Source organism: Sceloporus occidentalis, unplaced genomic scaffold (assembly GCF_023333645.1).
Source record: "Sceloporus occidentalis isolate IW3139 unplaced genomic scaffold, rSceOcc1.0.p SCAF_90, whole genome shotgun sequence".
Classification (NCBI taxonomy): Eukaryota; Metazoa; Chordata; class Lepidosauria; order Squamata; family Phrynosomatidae; genus Sceloporus; species Sceloporus occidentalis.
Genome location: NW_028317070.1, coordinates 4,212,516 through 4,234,839, shown reverse-complemented (window position 1 = coordinate 4,234,839; position 22,324 = coordinate 4,212,516). Strand labels below are relative to the sequence as shown.

The 22,324-nt window shown below is 37.4% G+C and overlaps 1 protein-coding gene across 1 annotated transcript in view; it reads left to right on the top strand.

Annotated features, from left to right (window-relative positions):
• Positions 1-22,324, top strand: part of LOC149284632 (laminin subunit alpha-4-like) — a 55,533-nt gene that overhangs the window by 15,915 nt on the left and 17,294 nt on the right. Inside the window, exons 4-19 of the mRNA XM_089496473.1 lie at positions 1,987-2,114; positions 4,514-4,594; positions 5,049-5,263; positions 9,728-9,820; positions 10,697-10,848; positions 11,117-11,272; positions 11,891-12,002; positions 13,933-14,100; positions 14,953-15,149; positions 16,140-16,256; positions 17,085-17,233; positions 17,573-17,714; positions 19,351-19,447; positions 20,867-20,983; positions 21,536-21,721; positions 22,126-22,265. Coding sequence (XP_089352599.1) covers positions 1,987-2,114; positions 4,514-4,594; positions 5,049-5,263; positions 9,728-9,820; positions 10,697-10,848; positions 11,117-11,272; positions 11,891-12,002; positions 13,933-14,100; positions 14,953-15,149; positions 16,140-16,256; positions 17,085-17,233; positions 17,573-17,714; positions 19,351-19,447; positions 20,867-20,983; positions 21,536-21,721; positions 22,126-22,265 — 2,250 coding nt within the window. The remainder of the gene's footprint in view (positions 1-1,986; positions 2,115-4,513; positions 4,595-5,048; positions 5,264-9,727; positions 9,821-10,696; positions 10,849-11,116; positions 11,273-11,890; positions 12,003-13,932; positions 14,101-14,952; positions 15,150-16,139; positions 16,257-17,084; positions 17,234-17,572; positions 17,715-19,350; positions 19,448-20,866; positions 20,984-21,535; positions 21,722-22,125; positions 22,266-22,324) is intronic.

Sequence of the window (22,324 nt, the reverse complement as noted above, 5' to 3'; positions counted from 1 at the left end):
AATAGGAAGGTCAAGGCTACAAGAAGTCTATTTATCTTCTGCATGCATAGACTTTCCTGTTTTGAAATGCATTTTGATGTTTATGTGTTTTGATGTTTATTTTTATTGGTATAATCTAACTGTAGGATGATGTTATTTAATTAGATAGCATGTATACAGTATATTGATTTTATTCTAACATTTCCACATGTGAGTGCGGGTTTTTATTCCAAGGGTAGTACATGGCCCTGTCCAGGTATAAATTTGTGTGGCTCCTTCCAGAACCTATTTGGCCACTGGAACTCACTTTTCCAAGATAACAATGTAAATCAACGTCACCGTGATAAAACACCGGAAACTTGCCTTTGCTTTATTCTATGAAGCACAGTGGTGTTATGGTGACCCCATTGGCCAATTGATACATATACACATGTGAAGTGCTGCCCTACAGTATATGGGATGGGCAGACTCGTAAAAGTGAATCAATTACATCCCATACTGTGCAGGGCACAGCATCATTGGAGCCATAGGGTACTGTATAAGTTGTCCCCACACTAATTGGATGGAAAAAGAATAAAGCATAAAACAGAAAACTACATAGCAATCTGGTCAGCATTAATCATAAACCAAACAAGAAATCCAATTGGAGTACAGACTAAAAATCAGTATAAAACAGAGCATTTAATAAAGAATGCTTATAAAAAAAATCATATATTGACCACTCCAGTAAACATCAGAGCCCTTGAAAGTTGTATTTGTAGTTTTCTATCAATAGTGAGTGGGTTCTACAGTACTTCTTAAAAGTACTATTATATTACTTAGTGCCTTCCTTTAACAATAAGAGCATGCATTGGCTCTTAGGTATGCAGTTAGCTACTTTGGTTTACTTTCTTATATCACCAAATATGTTATTTGTAAATGTTATCTTTATATGAAAGGATGGGACTTTTTTTGCTGCCCCCCCCCCAAAAAAAAAACTTTCCACTGACAACAAAGACGTTTGGAACCATATTTACTGTGCTTTAGTCCTTTATCCGCCACACTTTTGGCTTATGGCCAAACACAATGTTTTCAAAAAGGTTTCCCAATCACAGATGCTTTTTGTTATTGTATATACATAGAGTAGCAGCTTTGAACAACAACGTCCAATGCACATGAGTCCAAACACTGTAAACCTTGAAAGCTGTGATGTATCCATAGTTCTGTGGTAACGTCCACACAAGTCTTCTAACCACAGTAATGTGTACCATATAATGTTAGCCATATTGTTGATCTGGTGGTGTCCCTTTGGGAATTTGCAAGATTCTAGGGTCATATACAAGTGTGCCATAACAGCGGGTGTTATAGGAAAAAATGCATTCCCCTACAGCCTACAGTATATCTCAAGGGCTGCAAGGTTGTGAGCATGTGTTTAACCACTTTTTCAATGTGTGTATTAAAGGGGATCTGTCTCCTAAACAGGATTTGCACTGTTAATGTTGAACGTAGGGTCAAGCTCTGTATTTTTCTGCAAACAGATGTGTAGAACCACACAGAAGAAAAAAAAATATAGGTTTACTGGATCTGTTCCTACTTTTATGACATTAACATGTGACACCATAAGCAAAGTAACCGTACTCAATTGCAGTACTCAATTCACATAGGGTTCTTCGTTATAATGTACAGATTATCTTTTATGCTCTATACACAATATTAGTATTGTATGGGATGTTACCCCATCCCATTTGGTGATAACATAGACCATTTACTGCTATTGTCCTGCACAACTCCAGTACAATTCACGTTCGGCTTTAACAGGATTAACATTGTTAACAGGATTCTCCTTTTGTTTAAAAATAAAGCTATCAGTTCTGGTATTTTTTAATTCTGAATACATCATAAGCATTATCTAAATGTATTCACTCGCAGAGGAATATTATTGCATTTAATGATACTGTAATAATACTAATGCGCAATTAATATTGAAAACATAATAATAATAATAATGCCTGTACTTGTTTAATACAGGACTGCCAACGAAACACTACAGGTGAACACTGTGATAAATGCCCACCTGGATACATGGAAGATATGATTCACGGCGTTTTGAGAAACTGCCTCGCTTGTCCATGCCCACTGCCAACCAGCTCCAACAAGTATGTAATGAATGGGGGAAACGTGCTATAAGATTTTGAAAAAAAAACATTATCAGCACATTTGAGCAAGCGATAGTGTGTCACTAGTCACCATTTTTCAGGATTGTGACACATTTTTAGAAGACAATGTTCATAGAGTCTGAGGTAGACTTACTGTAAGCTTTCAAGCTATCAAAGATCAATTCTTCTGATGTAATTATTAATGTTTACACCTGAAGAAGGTACTACTAAGGCAGAACTGCCTTCAGAGTTTGTAGGGCTCAGAGTAAAAATGCTTTTTATAGCCTTTTTGCCCATAGAAAGGAGCAAGTGGGGTTTCCACCATGCCTTTGTAGGGTTGCATAAGGTATGAAGACCTTAGAGAAGAACCCTCCTTATCCTGTCCCAAGTCCAAATCAGGAGGACCCTTCACTGGCGCTACTTACTGCTCTGTGGGTCCAAGAGAAGTGGAATGCAGTGACATGACAGCATACCTCAGAACTCCACTTTACTTAAACCTAGATAGATCACAGAACAGTATGTAGCTGCAGTGCAGGGCCCTGGGCAGGATAAAGACAGACCTGCTCTGAGGTTTAGTGTAACACTAAATCTTGCTTGATGAACATTGATCCACTAAAATGAATCTGTTCTGTGACCAATATCACAGTATCTTTTGCTTCCAACTAATATCTTGGTTTAATGTTACTGGTTGGTGTAGGATATGTAAAAAAAACTATTACAAAAGCTAATTAATATCTTCAGAGCATTTTTTGGCACACTTGCATTAAAGCAAAATCTCCAGTAGAAAACATATCTGTTTTGTGCATCTGAAAATGACAGTTTTTTTGGTAACAGGTTTAATATGATGTATCTGTATTTTGCATTCGTAATTTGTAACAATGACCTGTTTTATTATCTGTAAAATGAAATGGTTCTGTTTTTAACACACATTAACAACCATTTAAGTACATGACTTGTGAGTAAATCTAATATTTACACTGGATTTGATGACAATGCACAGTTGATTGTCCACTTGCTGCCAAAACCAGAATTCTTGATTTACCAAACGGAAAACTGTCTGAAAAAAATTAAAGTAACTTTAGTAATACACTATTCATGTTGTTTTATATAGCTTTTGATTTTTTTACATTTCCCATGTTTTCTTTGCAAATGAGTGTGGTTCATTAAATATGGTTCTGCCTAGGTGTGTCTTGAAAGTAATTAACAAATATCAAAGAGATAAACCTAGCTGTGATGTATGTCATAATAAATGACATCATAGTAGTACATATAACAAGCTAGATTTTAAATCTGCTTAATGTAATGTTCAGTTGATTCTGCCTGTACTTATTTACATGTTAGCTCATGTTTTCTGTACCTTTCTACATATGTACTTAAGTGACTCATCATACAATATCCCAGTTCATTTAATAGAACATAGAAGAGTGTATTAATCATACTTATGTTTTCTTAGAATTTACTGTAAACATGCTCAAAATAAAAGTTTTGATTATGACTTTCATTCTTAAAGAATGCGAAATGCTTGAGAATTTGGTTTGTGTCTCCAGAGGGAGAGGATACGAAGCAGAACACATGATCTCATCATAACTCTGATGGGAACATTTGCTTCTCTGTAGTTCCCATGAACTGAATTACTAGCTCGTATGAATGTAACGAAGAGGCAAATGCAGGAAACTCTCTAGATAGCGCCAGATGTCTCTTCTCTTTGTACAGTCCCAAAAGTCTTCTTAAAGTTTCACTGTTTGATTATTGGAAGACACAGAGAAGGGTTGTCGTAATTTTGGAACCCTATTAAATGTTGTGTAGGATATCTTCCTTATGTTTTCTTTCTATTTAAATGAAAAATATCCGTACAGAAAACTATTGTTCTTATGGTAAACTATAATGTCCCCTGGTTGACTGGTGGCATCTGCGCTGCAACTTTCCTCTAGATGTTCACACTTTGCACCATTGCCACTTTCTGTGAATTTCTTTTTGGTAATAAAAAAACTTTGATCAAGTATTTTTCAGCTGTTGTGAACTGTACTTATATTTCATATTTTTCTTCATATGGGTTTGGTAACTGAAAAGGACAATCAGCATTTCAAGCTCGGCCCAAGCACCACCATAACTTTAAAGCTGGCCTATTACTTAGATAAATTTAACCAGCTGTTGAGACTATCAATAATCTTGATTTACCAGAGTTCAGGGGTATAATTAAGATCTGAAGCACCAGAGTATAAGGGTATCCGTACAAAGTTAAGATAATGGTTAAATACATTATGGATGAATAGTTATGTGCAGTTGTAGTTTTTGCTTTGTCCAAGTCACAAAGGAGCTGTAATCATCCTTAGTATTGTCTGGTTGAACTTGAGCCTTTTTTGGTACACTTTTAACTATATTTTAATTTTATTTTGCAGTTTTGCTCTTTCTTGTGGAATGAAGCGTGGCTCGATGCGTTGCCTTTGCAGGGAAAACTATGCTGGTCCCAAATGTGAAAGGTATAAGCACAGCTGACATTTCTGGTGAACAACCCAAAGGATCTCTGCCATTATGCAAAATAGTACTGTAAAATGTAAAAAAAAAAATGTTTTTATTAAATTCTGCTGTGGGCGTCCAAGTGAGATGGAAATGCTGCTAGCAGTATTTTAGTAGTATCCAGATGTTCATCAAAATGAAGAGAGATTTAACTTGTATAATATTATAACATAAAAATGTTAGGATTTACAGGTCCCTGCTTAGGAAACATAGTAATGAAGTAGGAGAGTATATCTTATGCAAACAGCTGTAAGCACCTTAAGATTAAAAAAAAATGAGAGATGTATCCCAAAGGTTTTGATGTAAACCATGATTAATTTGCTTCAGCTTTAGCTTTTTACGATGTGATTTACAAAATAGTTTATTTTAATTAAGTGCAGGTCTAAATGTGTTATTTTTCCTCTTTTCTTTTTTAAGATGTGCCCCAGGCTACTATGGAAACCCTTTATTGAAAGGAAGCACATGTAAAAAATGTGACTGTAGTGGGAATTCAGATCCTAATCTGATATTTGAGGATTGCAATGAGCTGACTGGACAATGTAATAATTGTATGCGCAATACCTCTGGCTTTAACTGTGAACAGTGTGCAAATGGCTATTATGGAGATGCCAGAATAGCAAAAAACTGCACAGGTATTTTATATATATATAAATTTGTGTTAGTAACTGACATGTTATCATATGTTTGTAAGCTGTAATAAAACTACATATTGTTAACATTGAATCATGAGGTGGTATAATGTATATAAACTCATTGTGGCTCTGGCTGGATTTAGATATATTAAAGGCAGCCCTATACACAAAGAAATTACTTACCGTTTTGCTAGATTATAAAATGAGGTTTTTTTTCAGAGCACATGATCTGAAAAATGCCCCTCATCTTATAATCAAGGTCGTTTTATAATCAGACTTCAAATAGAGGTCTGTCTATGAGACTAACATCCAGATCCCCCGCAGCACTGCAGGGGACTCGGATCCTCCTGTCTGGTAACCTCAGCTGCTGCCGGCACTTCCACCGAGCACCAGCAAAAGCGCGGGCAGCAGCGGAGGTTGTCTACGCACATCGCGCAGACCTTCCCCAGCTGCCACAGAGGAGAATTCCCCACAGCGCTGCAGGGAATTCTCGTCTCTGGCAGCCGGTGAACTGGCTTTAATCCTTTAATCTGGAGGCAGAGTGCCCCATGATATGCCTTTTAACCCCCTTTATGCCACTCTGCCTCCAGAAAAGCTTTTTTTTCTATAAATTTGCATTTCTTTTCTTATACAAAATAGAGCAAGAAATCAGTGCATACCCAGCAACTAGCATTCAAAAAACACATATCTAAGGCATATATATTGGGGATTTATTTGTCTGTTTAAACAGTTAAGAACATTTTTTTCTCCATTGCCTGCTAACTAGTACGCACAACTCTGGCAAGTTGGCTCCTGCAAGAAGGGCATCATGCATAATACATGGCTTATACTGCAATGTGACTATTATTTATAAAAGGCCAGCCAAGCTCGTCCTAGTACTAGAGTATTGTTTCAGTTGTACATTTGCCATATCAGCTTTGTTTGATAAAGAGTTAAACCATCCACTATTCATTCTTACAGTCAAAAATACTTTTCTTGGTAGATATATATGCATGATATAATTACTTGAATGATAATTTCAGAGGAGTTACATATTTGAGAACGATAATATTATTTACTCATACTGTAATATAAGCTCAGTGGTGTGATACCTATAATGCAATCGGCCATATGATTAGTTGATCATGTATGCTGGGGTTAATATATATTAATTATACTTTTAGAGTGTCAGTGTTCAAAGTGTGGTACCACATTCTGCCATGATGTTACCGGACAATGTCACTGCAAACCAGGTGTCATAGGAGCTAGTTGTGATCGCTGTCAGGTGAGTACAGTATGGATAATTCTTGTAAAAATGCATAGAAAAAACATAATGTAGTAACATTCTCTGGTGAGATAGGGATATTGTGTGTATTTGACATAAAATTTTGATATTAAAGTATGCACAGTCAGCATTCAATATAATCCCAATTTGAATAAGGATTCAGACAAAGTAAGTGGTTTATAGATGCTGATTGGCTATGCTAAAGCCTGTTTTTTTTTATTTTCTTCATTAGTTTTCCCCCTTGACCAGAAGATAGCAGGATAGTAAAACATTTTCCCATGATCTAAAAAACATGAGGATCTTTGTAAATGAAAGGAAGTCTACATCCCCTCAAGTACATCCTGCCATAGTCTCTCCTTCATGTACTCCATGCCCATATATATTTATATATATATATATATATATATATATATATATATATACTGTATACAGTTAGGTCTGAAAATATTCGGACGCTGACATAAGCTTTGTTATTTTGTCTGTTTACAAAAATAAATTTAAGTTGCAGTTGAATAATGAACATGTGCTTAAAGTGCAGTCTCTCGGCTTTAATTTGAGGGTATTCCCATCCAAATTAGAGGAAGGGTCTAGGAATTACAGGTCTTTAATATGTAGCTCCCTCTTTTTCAAAGGACCAAAATTAATTAGGCAGTTGACTCCAAAGCTGTTTTATGGACAGGTGTGGGCTATTCCTTCGTTATTTCTTCATCAATAAAGCAGTTAAAAGGACGAGATTCGAGGTGTGGCATTCTCATTTGGAAGCTGTTGCTGGCAACCCACAACAAGGAGCTCTCAATGCAAAAAAATCTACAAAAAAATAATCCATCAGAGAAATAGCAGGAACGTTATTTGTGGCCAAATCAACAGTTTGGTGCATTCTGAGAAATAAAAGAACACACTGGTGAGCTCTGCAACACAAAAAGGCCTGGACATCCACGGAAGTCAACAGTTGTGGATGATTGTAGGATCCTTTAAATTGGTTAAAAAAAAACCTTTAACAACATCCAGCCAAGTGAAAAACACTCTCCAGGAGGTAGGCATATCATTATCCAAGTCTACCATAAATACTTCATGAGAGCAAATACAAGGTGCAAACTATTCACAAGCCTCAAGAACAGAAGGGCCAGAATAGACTTGCCAAAAAATCTAAAAAGCCAGCCCAGTTCTGAAACAACATTCTTTGGACAGATGAAACTAAGGTCAACCTGTATCAGAATGATGAGAAGAAAAAAAATATGGAGAAGGCTTGGAACGGCTCTTGATCCAAGGCATACCACATCAGCTGTAAAACATGGTGGAGGCAGTGTGATGGCATGGGAATGTGTTCCAGGGTTCCAGCAGTCATTGCCTGCAATGGATTTTCGACAAAGTATTAAAAATAAAATTTTTATTCAGAATTGTGTTGATTTATCCAATTACATTTGAGCCCTTGAAGTATGAAAATGGTTGCAATTCCTGAATGTTTCATACAATATTTTTCTTCAACGCCTTGAATTATAGCTGAAAGTCTGCACTTCAATTGCATCTCAGTTGTTTCATTTTAAATCCATTGTGGTGGCGTAAAGGGCCAAAACTTATGAAAATTGTGTCAGTGTACAAATATTTCCAGGCCTGTTTATATAGCAGTTTTCTCACAATATTAATAACCTTTTTAGGGAAGTAGGATCCTGTCGATTATGACATAATATGCCTTTCTGGATGCTTTCATTACAGAGACAAGGGATAAAGTAACTTTGACATTACACTATTTAATAGTGATCTCCCTATTTCCTGTTAACCTCCACTGACTGCGGGAAACAACAGGAAAAAGCAGTAGTCTTATCTTACACAATACAATTGCACATATATTTTTGTAACTAGATAAGGTTTTACATATTTTTTTTACTTATTGTGTAACTATATCCACTAAGCCTTTTCACTGGGACCAGGAAAAAGGTCAGTTTGTAATACAGCGTGTAATTCAACAATTCACAGAACCTAACTTAATCCTGGGAATTCTTTCCATTCACAAAAAAATTTAACTCTTGCCAGCCAGGTTGCCAGCTGCAACATCTGTTGTAGTGTAAGTTACTGTATGTATGGAATATGATAATGCCTGATTATGCCCTATGTTTTGTTTCCCAGGCTGGATACTATGGATATGACAGTTGCTTGGGCTGTCAGAAGTGTGAGTGCAGCGTTGCGGCTCTGGATAACTATTGTGATCCCGTAACTCAACAGTGTAAATGCAGAGATGGTACAGGAGGTCTGAGATGTGAGAGGTGCAGGCCAGGGTACTGGAATTACAGTCCATCTGGCTGTCAGAGTAAGTGCTGACAGATACAACACTGCACTTACTGAAGACTAAAGATCTTGCAGTCTGTAAAAATGATGTGTGCCATTACAGAGGAAAAATCTCCATCAACATATCAGTCTGATCCTGATGCAAGGGCAGTCCAGAACCGAAATACAAGGCAAATTTCCTCTGCGCAAGGGAACCAGCTACATCATACGTACGTTTCAGCCTTCTTAAGTATTGTCAGTGATGTCTGGTGGGTATCCCTCTAGGCACAAGAGAACAAGGTTATTCATGTCTGGACTCACCTTTCCACAAGGATGGACAGCCTGTCCAACCAGACCCCACTGACGTCTGGGTTTCATATTTCCCTAGTGCAGGGGGAATTTGGATTTAGATTCTGGACTGCCCTTCCACAGGATCAGACTGATATGTTGATGGAGATGCTCCCAAGCCGGGAGTGCACCATAGGACAGGCTATTAAGTGTTTCTATGCTATTTTCCCTTCGGGAACTCTTGGGACTCACCCCAAGTGCAACGGTGACTCCAGACATGGACATCCTTCATCTAATGTGCCTAGATGGATGCCAACTAGACTCCACTGATGAGGCTCCTGAAGGCTGAAATGTCCTTTTCGGATTGTTGGTTCCCTCATCCAGAGGAAATTCACCTCACATTTATGTTTTGGACTGCCCTTCTGGCAAGATCAGACTGATATATTTTTCCTTTGTAATAGCACAGAAGAGCTAATATTTGAGATGCTCCCAAACCAGAAATATACCACAGTACAGGCTATTAAGCCACTGTCTGTCCTCTGTGAGTTAATCTAAAATCTTTTTTGTATGGTAAACATTATCACCTTTCACATATTGTCTCGCTGATTTTTAAGAATACAGATGTGTAATAGTTTCTTCTGTTCCCTTAGAATGTAACTGTGGAGGAGGGCCATGTAATAATAAAACTGGAGAGTGTTTATTAGAAGATCCTGATTCACCAATTAGTTCAGACTGTTCATTCGGTAAGTTTTACAGTTTTTTTAACAAAAATATTTTCATAATTACAATCTGTGTTGTAAGTAATTTTCCTCTACATGTTCTTCCAAACAGAAGATTTTGTGGACCTCTACCACTGCATTTAAACAGCTGCTCCATGCAGCCAGTATCCTACAACAGACTGTAGTAACAGAGGTCAAGGCTAGACAGTAGGCCAGCCAGTTAATGCTTCATACATTAATGCATAATGTTTAATCTGGCTTACACCTTTGGGTAAAAATAGTGATACAGGCGCCCACAAATTGGCTAACCCCACACATGATCCTGTTGAGCGTTGACTCCTTCCTTCAGACTGGCTGCATCACTGTGTACACTTAGGATGCAGCTGCAAAGAGGGACATCTGAACTGCCTTATCACAACAATGCAGGACGTGGGATACACTCCCTAAATTAGAGACTGTCGAGTAATTTTCAGGCAACCCTCACAGGTTCTCATAACTGAACCAATCCCTGCCAACAACATATTGTAGTACTGTATTCTTCAAAAACAAACATTCTTTAAAGAACATACAAGCTGTTCCCTTGCTCCATGATGGCCTCGTCTGTTTATTTTTTTGCATCTTTTATTTTTTTATGTTTTTCTATATTTTGTATATACCTATCTTTTTTGTGTGTACAGAATTCATTCTGGTTAAAGCTAGTGTAGAGTGGAAACCACAGAATTAGCAAAATTGTACTTGTCATTCTCTGCTTTGTAGTAGCTTTTATTATTAGTTTTATTAACTTTAGCCCTGGCACAGTTCTTCAGAAATCCAGGAACAAATCAAAATTTTGAATTCTAAACATTTTGATTCCTAAGCCAAGTTAGCATTTCTCTATTGATTGTATTTTGGTTTTACTAGATTGTGATAAATGTATCTGGGACCTGATTGATGACCTCCGACGAACAGCATTGTTAGTCAATGGAACAAGGGCAACTATACTGAGCATATCAACTGGTGCTGCCGCCCAAAAATACCTCACCAAAATTAATTCTACTATTTTCCACCTTAAGGTAACAAAAACTGTAAAATCTGTATTTCCTTGTCCCTGTTTACACAAACAAGTCTCAAGATTATAATGCTTCATCTCTTTTAACATTATGATAAACCGGGCTGTAAGTAATTTGGAAATTGTTCCAGTATTTACAAATACAGGGAAAAAAGCAACCTGGGAGTTAAACTTAGGTGACTCAAAAATGAAAAAGGCATCTGTAATTGAAGTTAAGATCCTAGGTCTTGGTTATACAAGTAATATAAGCTACCTGTATATGTGTTGTATAGGATTGGGTTGTACCGAGTGACACAATTCTCTTTACCTTAACTCAGGGGAGTTTGGCAGACAAAGAAAGCGAGTCCATACGTACAAACCTCCAGATTGACAGTGTTGAAACTGAAGCTGACATTCTTCAGGCTGAAGTGAATGAATTAGCAACGAAGGTTGGTATATTTAAATAGTACATTTTGATGTGGTTATTTATTAAGATGTAGGATTTTTTAAGTTAAGGTTCGTAAAGGTCTGGTGTGACCAAAAAAGTATCCCTTGTTGATACATTAATTAAACCGCCGGATTCAACATATGGAGTGCAGAATTTTCTTTTCTTATCAGTATAAGAAGCAACAAGTATTACCTTGCTATGTTTAGAATTTGTTTTGGAACTGTAGTGGATGGCCAAAAGTCAGGCTATATATCAAATCAGTATGTGTTTTTCGGGGAGCAGAATATTTCTGATAACAAGCCAAATGTCCATTTCGGGACCTCAGTGTGCCTCAGTCTAACATTTAGAAATTAGAAACAATTTGTTAAGTTTGGTTGCTATCTAGTATATTAGTATGTATAAATAAACATCTCCTGTTGTAACATAAAATGTGCACTGTATAAACTGCCCTGTCTTTAAGCTCAATAGTATAAATCTGCATTGTTTTAACATGTGGTCTATAATATCAGATCAGTTTTCACACTGTGTTTGGAATGTTCTGCACTGCACAGTAAATAAACTTGGTGTATAAACACTGACCACAACATTCTAAACTTGTGTTGATATTGGCTATTTCTAGGGAAATCTAGCAGAGATCAAAGGCTCTGAGATACACAAGGAAACCATGGACACAAGCAAGCGAGCCCATCTTATTGCACAACAAGCTAATGATATAAAGGATGGCATACAAGGTATATATATATGTTTGTTCTGGCTTTACTATTTTAATAATTCTATCTTAGGTTTTAGCATCTAATTGTCATTTTGTCATGCCTCATCCCTTGCCCTTATATCGCTGTTTTTAGTCCACTTATGTCTCTGCATTTCTTATTATATACACGTGCATAGAATAATGCACAGACACTCAAAGAAATCTGCTGGTTCGGAACAGGGATAATCAATAGTCTTAAAGATACACCAGATATGCATTTTAAATAGTACTGACAGAGGGCAGTGACTACCCCCATCCGTAAAGCCAACTGGGGAACTTATAAAATGAGTTGGGGCCTTATTCCACCCCTGAGAATTAAGTTTGACACCCCAGTATTAGTAGGCTTTTATAGTGATTGCAAGGCTTTGGTCTTGGGCTGATTATTATTTTTACTTATCATAGCCATTTTTATTTCAGGTAATCAATTCTTGAAGGCCACTTTTGAAACATAAAACCAGAACATTTTTATATGTAACTCACTCTTGTTTGGGAACTCAAATATGTTTTTGTTTTCATAATTATTTAGATTATCACCTGTAGAAGGCATTTATTTAGGAGACCACTAATTTAGACATCATGTGGTTTAGGTAGCACAAGTATTGATGAAAAACAAACAAACAGATACACTGTTTAAAAGGAACAAGAAAATACACTATAGTCACAACACACATACCATTAGCATGTGCCATTAAAAGCTGCCAGACTGTGCTTGTTGGTATATATTGAATTATTAATCCCATGGAGAATATTTACCAGGCTCAACTGTCCTTTCATCAACCCATCGAAATGACTCAAACATCTATGCTAATTTGAAACTGGGGTTTATTACATCTGCATTCACTTCTGAACATTCTGTGGTTTAGCTGATTTTCCACTGTCCCACAATTTCAGTCTCTGTCACATTTATAGCTGTTGGTTTGAACCTTCCCTGTTTCTCCAACTTGCCACATCTATTCTGCATTATCAAGACAGCGAAATAATCTGGCACTTCATCATAGCTCAAGTACAGTCCAACAAAATCCATATTTATATTGCCTGTGGAACATAGAAAAAAAGACAGGTTACACTGCTGAGTCTTTGTTTCAGACTTCATTTTATCTATGCAACAGAACTGCAAAGAGCAGCCGTCAAACCTTTCCACCTTACTTCTTGACTGGTTGACTTTCACATTTCTGATGTAAATCTGTCAGGAAAAAAATGATATTTTACCCTTTCAGGGCCTATCCACCGATTATTTGGTGATCCATCCCAAGGAAAGAGCTTCTTGATTTCTTTTTTTAAAGAAAAAAATCCAGATGCAAAACTGAAAAACTGCTGCTGAAAAAAAGTTACACTAGTCCACCGAAGCCCAATGGCAGAAGGTGGAAATATGGAGAATGTATTTATATACTCCCCTGCACTAGGAGTCCTTCCTAGTCTTGAATGGGCCACATCCAAGTATAGGGAGGATCCAATGCATCTTCCAAACAGTTAAAAATAAAAATAGATGGTTTCTCGATAGACAGTCCCTGGGAAACAATGGTTTAAATTCATGCATACCAGGAATACGTGCATCATATTATAATGTAGTGCTCTGCCCCGGGGACCAAAATAACTAATACACGTGTCTCCATACAACTCACCCCATCGCGTCAAAATGTCTCCAAAAGGTCCGTCCCTATGCTCCCGTCTATCTTCCTAAGTTTTCTCATGTCTCTTCTTACCATTGATCCACAGCATCGTGCATCCGCCTTAACAAATTAAGTATGCTATTAAATTAATCTCAGGCCATGGTTACAGTACTTTTTTACAGTTTAAAAAACTGATAGGGTACAGAATGGCATGTCATTAGTAAATGCAGCCTACTAGAAGACATTTTATGTTTTCTGCAAGATTTTTCATCAATATATGCAATTTCATTTTGTTAACAGAGGTGCTTGATAAGATGATATACTATGAATCCCTTCAAGGGGAAGTGAGTGTCACAGATCGTGCCAAAAACCTGCGTAAAGCAGAGCAGATGCTAGAGGACATTGCAATTATTAACTTCAGCCGACACCGAACTATGGTTCAAGAGGAGACAGATAAAGCCAACGATTGTGAGTTCTCTTGATTTTGATTTTTACATCGAGATATAATATAAATGGCAACAAGGAAATACTGAGGAGGGAATTTTATTAAAAGAAACTCTTTAGACTGTAAGCTCGTTTGAGCAGGGCCCTCCTCACCTGTTGTCTCTGTTTATTTATTAATTTATGTTACATACTACTTGTTATGTCCTGTCTACCCATTGTACAGAACTACGGAATTTGATGGCCCTATATAAAACAATACATAATAATAATAATAATAATAGGGCCAGTTTATGGCCACAGCTTTAATGCAGTAAGCTGTATATTGGGATTGTTGCCTTTGACTTTTTCGTAAAGGGTAGCGTAAATATTTAATTGCTAAATAAAATTCTCATTTAAAAGGTATTTCATCTTTACAATAATATTTGTCTGTTCTCAATAATTACTGTTTACAGGTTTGGATGTTTTCTTTGTGAATATCATAAGCTTTTTTTGTCTGTTATGACTTATTGCTGCCACCTTTTGGGGGATAGAAAATTCAGCACTTTTATATGGAGTCTGCCATGAAATAACAATTCACCTAGTGAAACTCCATATTCATACCCTTGTATCATTATAACACATTGGTTTTATAATGCAGTAGAACCTATGAGTGTTTATAATGGCTATCCAAAAAGCTGTATAGGGTCCACAACAGGTGCATGTCGGCAATTAGACAACGCTATTGTAGCTGTATGGCAAAATGATATCTATGGAAGCAGCGGAATGTAGTAAATAACCTGCTTACACAAGGAAGGCAATTTGACCATATTTAAAATCTGCAGCTTGGTTGTTTGTTGCAATCGGCATCATTTTAATGGTGATGTCCTGATGTTTCAGTATTAAGTGAAGTTCTGGAAGACTGGCAGCAAATACAAAACAATACACTGGCTCTGTTTCCTGACATACTGGAGCCTATTGCAAGATATAATGAAAAGATTCAAGATCTCCAAGAAGCAATGGACAAAGCTCGGGAGCATGTTGGAAAAACAACAGACGCAAACACAGAAAATATCGCTAGGCTCCAAACATATGCTGTAAGATATATTCCGTTTTTCTACAAATTAAGGTTGCATATATTCTAACAAGGCTTCAGAAAATCTATTGCATTGTTAGAAGATATAGCTTTGTAACAAATGTTCTGTGTGATTAAACAAACATAAGACACTTTTTTGCTTACTATTCGAACCATACAGCATCAAGAGTTTATATACAGCAAACTCTATTAAATGAACACATATATAACACTATATCTATTTGTTATTCTTCTTCTTCTTATTTTATATTTGAAAATCTCAAGACTATTTCTTTACCTAAAAATGACTACAAGGGAAGCATCTTAGTTTTTTAAATCCTCATTCAGTGATTGGGCTGCAATTACTGATTCACAAAAAGATTATTAAAGCTTCCAACTTGTTTGATTCCATTTAGTGAAACTTTGTTCAGTCCCCGTCATCGAATGAAGTAAAATCGGGACATTATGTTCTAGCTGAAAGGAACCTAGAGAATATAGACGTAATTTAGTGCAATCATATTCATTGTCAGATCTCGGCAGATTTCTGTTTATTCACATCTAGTTATCTAGAAAGATTGGATATTTAGCTAGAAATGTTCTTTTTTGGTATTTGTCCTTAAACTATATAAAATTGGATAATGGAGCAGTATGTTTATTTCCAGGCATCAAAAAAGTAAAAAATTGAATTGCATTTGTTTTGTTTTTCATTTAAGAATCACTATTATGTTTATGGAATGTGTGACACATAGGGAACATTTAGTGGACATTAAAAAGACTAATCATTTTTATATAGCATATGATAAGACCCTGGTCATACTTAAGACATTGGAATGCAATAACTGGAACACAACTAAATTTAACAGGTAGTTTAAAAGGTGTTCCTGTAGTTTGCTTTTGAAGTCATGGAGAGTTAAAGCTTTGTGAATGCCCAGTGGTTGGGATAATACACTTACTGTATACTTTATATCTTGTGTGAATATCTCATTGAATAAATCCTTTTTTCTCCACCTAGGTTCAGTTACAGAATGTGAATGAAGCTGCAGAATCTACTAATTCCACACTAAGAGAGGGTAGAATGATCTTGGATGATTCATACATAACTATTGCAGATATTCAGGATATGATTAAGGTAATTTTAACCAAAGAGAATTAAAACCATTTAAGCCAAGTAAAATTCCATGATTGCACATTATTACTGAGTCTTTGCCAAATCTGTATTTTGTTGATGATGTGGTCAGATACACTTACATTTTTGGAGTGTTCAGATATTATGTTTTAAGGACGTGTTAGTTTATAGATGGCAGTAGCAAAATAAAGCATTGAAGGGACAGATTTACAAGCAACTGCCCACTGATTTTTTCCATCACCTTTGTTTTTATGCCAGTGGCGGTGGTGCATCTGCATTCCTTAAAAAATACACAGATACTTCTTTCTCCTGTGGCTTCATGTACCAGAAATGAGAGTCTGGGCAAGGCCAGATCTCTTATAAGGCAGGAGATCTAGTCCTCAAGGCACATCTACAGTTCATTTTATGAATCCCCCTATTGGAGTTAAAATAGTGCTAATAAATAAACTATGCCCTGTTTGTGTGCCTTGGAGGGCTCGGTTGAGAGTCATAGCGCTAGACCACCAAGGAAGAGGAACAGTGGTAGAAGGAGCCCCTTCTGACTCCAGTGCCAGTTCCTTTCTGTGGCTCCTTAAGTGTTTTAATATACCACAGAACTACAGATGGAGATGTAGTGATGGTCCAAAACTGAAGCTTTACAAGTCCCTACTAATAGACTGATATATGTTTCATTTGGGTTTGATTCTCTAAGCAATGTAACAAATGTTACTACAAAGAACAATCTTTGTGCTTAGGTGGATTTTATGAGTATAAATGTTTATGTGCATTTTTGTAGTATGTCTGTATTCCACACTGTAAACCTCTTGATTTTTATTTTTTTTTTAACTCTAGAACATGTCTGGACACCATGCAGAAATAGATGGTGCGAACAAAGGGCTCCAAGAGAAACTTGCAAATTTAAGTAAGGATGTTGCCGATACTGTTCAGCAGGCAGTCAACCATGCACTTAAACTTCAAAGGGAAGCAGATGGACTTACAAGGTAAACTTTGTTAGATTATTTGATTCAGTGTCATGTCCATATTCCTTTGAATTATTTTCCATTCATTTATATCAACAAAATAGACAAGAAAAAATGGAAAGGCATACCAGATGTGATCTACAAGTGCAAAAAGCCACAGATTGGATGCTCAGATATCATTAAATCAGAAACTGCTCATAGAAACATAGAGATTGATTTTACAGCCAAAAGAATAACTTAAATGACCACAAATGTATTAAGACATATATATCTTAATTGCTTATGTCCCATTATGTTAAAGAGGTAAAGATCCTTCGTTTCTTGTGCCCTAATGTATGCATCTTCATGATTTGTTTGCAGCAATTTAAACGATGTTGACACAAACGGTCTAGTTCAAAAAGCCATTAATGCCTCCAATGTGTATGAAAGGATTGTAAATTTTGTTGAAGATGCCAATGAGACAGCGGCAATGGCTCTGAATATTGCTGAAAGAGTTAATGATGTAAGTTACAATGTTCTTCTATATGTATTGTTTTAAAAAGGCAGATAAATGATGCTATGGTGTTTTCCGCAGATCAAATTACTACGAGGCATCTCTGTTAGACATATTTAGACATGTGCCATATTTTTTCAGAATAAAGGGCACATTGATCTGTATGATTCCATTAATAAGGAAGCAGGGTTGCATTGTTTGCTTCCAAATCACTTCATTCTCCCTTTATCCCTGGTCTTTTTGTCCACCTGCCCTCTTCCTCTTGTCTCCATTGTACATCTCCCCTATCTCAGTGTATCTTCCCCACCACTCTGTTCCAGTACCTCTCCCCTGTCTCCTCTGTCCCAGTGTCTCTGCTCTTCTACCCTTTTCCTGATGTATCTACCGTCCCACCATCCCTGATGCCTCTACTCTATTCCCCGGTTCCTGTGCCTCTGTCACACTCCTCTGAGACCCTTCCTCTCTTGTGGATTACACACATGGAGCCCAGCAGTAGTCAAGAGTTAGCCTCGCTCCTGTGAGCTTATGGTTCACAAGTTATGTGACCCAACATTAGCTCCTGTGTTACGTGGCCTACATTTTTGGAGTTGAAGATTTACAGGCTTTTTATCATATGATAAAATATTAAATAATAAAAAGTAGTGTTTGGCAAACATATACAAATAAGAACACCTTTAGTTTCCTCACCCAGTTTAATATGAGCCCCCTCTTTCCACATGTTTGTTGCTTTGTATGTGGCTACTAAGAACAACATGGTAGAATGTATTAACACAAATTGTATCTGTTGACAATGTTTCAATCTTTTGGATCATGTGAGTGCACGGGATTAGGCCCAGTATACTAACCTTAGGTCATGTTGTGTTGTTATTAGGCCAAGAGACTGAACACCTCATTTCCCTTCGTAGATCGTACCCAAGTCTTAATAATGTAATGAAAGCAGTACACATTATACCCTTCACCACACAATAATAATCCAATTGGGTTGAGAGATGTATTCCCTGGCAATTATTGGCCGTTCAGTTCTTCTATTTTGCTTATTCCATTATTTATTTAGACAGAGTAAAAATGGAACACATTGCTTGAGTCAGTACATAACATCATTAGAGTTATAATAAGTGGAAATGCAATACTGACAATACATATAGAAACCAAGCCCACTCTTACTATCGCGTATCAACCAATCTGTTATAAACCATCACTGGAATAGAGTCCATCTCTCAAGAAGTTTTGCATCCCATATTGGAAGTGAATACAGTGCAACCTGCATGTGTCTCTGCATGGTAGAATTTTCTTAGAGAAATGGAAATATGTAGGGGGAGGTCGATTTTTCTCTTAATAACTGTTTCATTAACCTACAATAAATAACACTGCGTTATTTAGTGCAAAGGTGAACACTCTTAAGGAAAATGCACACAGGATAAATGTTTTTAACAAATCATTTTATCCAGGTGCTACTTCATCTATTCACTTGCAGTGTTGAAATCATAGCATTCAATGGGATTATTATGTGTGGCTTTCAATAATTTTTACAATGTAACTGTATTCTTGTAATGCAAGTAGTAAATTCCAGTGCTTCCATGTAACAGACATATCACAAAACTATTGGATATTTCATGGTTAATGTATCTATTGATTATGTTTGAAGGCCGTGGATGGAATTGACAACCAGATAAATTACCATAAAGTTGGGAGTGATCGACTCCTCTCACAAGCAAAGGAGTTGCAACTATCTTCTGAAATTAGTAAGTTGGTGTCTCCTTAACTCAGCCTTTCAATTTTCTGTGTATTTTAAATGCATCATACTTTTTTTTAACAAATTGTGGCTAATGAGTAGGGTAGACTAAAACGTGGGTCAACCAGAAGCCAGCTTTGTTGAACTCCCCATTGCTTTCGGTTGTGTTAGTTTTCAGTTGCACTTGAGTTAGTAGGGTCCCAGCTACTCTTACATCCTATCAAATTCAACTGTTGACTCAGTAGGGTCACACTCAAGCCAATGCCTGGCTTTACTTCACAACTGCCCCTGCAGAAAAAAGGACTAATTGCATCAAATAATCAAAACTGATTACCGTATTTGCTCGATTATAAGACGAGGTTTTTTTCAGAGTAAATGCTCTGAAAAATACCCCTCGTCTTGTAATCGGGGTCGTCTTCTAATCAGACCTCAAATGAGGTCTGACTATTAGACTAAGATCCAGATCCCCCGCATCGCTGCAGGGGACCTGGATCCTCCTGTATGGTAACCTCAGCTGCTGCCGGCGTCTATCACCGAGCGCCGGCGAAAGTGCCGGCAGCAGCCGAGGTTGCATACGCGCGTACCTTCCTGCTCCCGGGATAGCCCGCCCACTGCGGGGAAGCAGAGCCGGTTGGGGAGATTGCTGCAGGACTGGGACCCGGCGGCACTGTGCCGTCCCAAAGCAGATCCGGTAGACCTCTTCAATTTTCTGGAGGAGGCGGGGCCTAGCGGGGTCACACAGCATCATGCTGAAATCCCGTGGGAGCTGCAGCAAGCGCCTGCTGAGGCATCGCGGTGAGTGAAGTGCCTGAGTATATTAGTGTCTGGGTAGGTAGGTAAGTGTCAGAGTGGGTAGGTAAGTGTAAGTGTCTGGGTGGGTATTTTAGTGTCTGGGTATGTAAGTGTCCCCCTATATGCCACTCTGTCCCATGATATGCCTTTTAACCCCCTATATGCCAGGGTGGCATATAGGGGGTTAAAAGGCATAACATGGGGCAGAGTGGCATATAGGAGGGTATAAGGCATGCCTGGGGGCAGATGTGCATAACTGGCTGCAGATGAGCATAACTGGGGGCAGGTTGGTAAATAAAAGGAAATTAAAAACAAAAAAATAGACATGAATTATTATTTACTAGTAAAACTTTTTTCCTATAGGGTCGTCTTATAATCAGACTTTTTCTTTTTTTTCCTAAATTAATATTCAGATTTTGGGGGTCGTCTTATAATCAGGGTCGTCTTATAATCGAGCAAATACGGTATTTTCAGGCCAAGAATAAATTTAGAATTTGTTGCATTGACGTAATGTAGGTTCCAACACAAGGAAGGAATTTAACATTAATGCAGGGGTGCCACATTCAATCGCCCCTTTAATCACCCCTTTAAAGCAGCATGCATTGAATGATAATATCCTGTTTTCATTTGTTCAAAGGCAGTGAATTAGGTGTAACTGAGACCAAGCAGCGTGTTGATGCTGCCATGTACAGGAAAAATTATTTAAATGAAAAATTGGCTAATGCTATTAATCAGCTTGAAAAGGCAGAAGATGGTAAGTAGATATTGCGTTTTTATTTTATTATTTGTTTTAGTACTGGGAATTTTCGTTCTCTACACACCAGAACGTGTTTTATTAATACCATTATTCAAAACACACTATAAGATATTCTAAAAGTGAAACAAATTTAACAGACATGTACAGTAAAGTTCATATCAGACGTAAAAATGATATGTATAAAGTAAAGTATTGACAACCCGTAGGGGCTGTGTAGGGAGTGCCCCCTGATCCAGTGCCACCCAACATTTTTCTCTGTGCTCCAGGGCCTACACTAAGGTGTCCAGTACCCTAGGCTATAAATGTCCCTTCTTGTACGCACTTGCCTGCAAACCGCACAGCCACCCCAATAATAATACAGGACTTGCCAGCAGAATATTAGTAAATGTGTACAGCCCCATACCTGAGAAGAACCTGCAGTCTTGACTGACTTATACTCCGACTTATACACTATGCATAGATATATTTTCATTCTCTGATTGCTACATGCTTAATAAATGTTCATAGCTCTGAAAGGTATATTTACACTACTTTTAATGTGTTTGACAGATGCCACCAGAAAGAGGTTAGAAAAGTCTAAACTAATGGCAGAAGAAGCTTTGAACATCACTGATATGGTGTCTAAAGTGACTGGTCCAATGTCACAATATGCACATATTTGGGCACAGAATCTTAACACTTCGGACTATGATACTTCTGCATACAACACAGTTGTAAACTCAGCAGGAGAAGCTGGTAAGTAGCTTCCATTCAACTAAATGGAGGATGCAATGCAAACTCCATCCTCTTGGGTCTGCTTCTTGATGGGAGTCATTCAAAAACTGGGTGGTATTTGTATCCCTTACCACAATAGACTCCTGCAACAATAAGCCAGAAATGTCCTTCATACATTTGGTTTGAGAAGAGGTTAGAAGTTAGGTGTGTAGCATTTTGTAGGGAGCACAATCCCTCTTTGAGATTGGAATCCCCCCCAATGGCCCTTTAAACCCCTAAAGTATGTGTCCCTCTGACCGTTTTGAAACACAAGTGGGACTTCTATAACTTTTTTTTTAATTCAACTGATATATGTCTTGATTACCTCATGTAATGAGTACCACTACTGTTTGGACCTTTTAATTTCCTTTTAATTCATGTTTCAGTGAAGAACCTAACACAAGTGGTCCCCTTGTTGCTGAATAAGCTGCGCACTGTGGAATACAAATGGCCTTCAAACAACATTTCATCTAGTATAAGTCGCATCCGGGAGCTGATTGCACAGACAAGAAGTGTGGCCAGTAAGGTAAGGATAATAGAAATTATTCTATGCAAATAAGTAACTTAGGGGTTATTTCAGTCTAA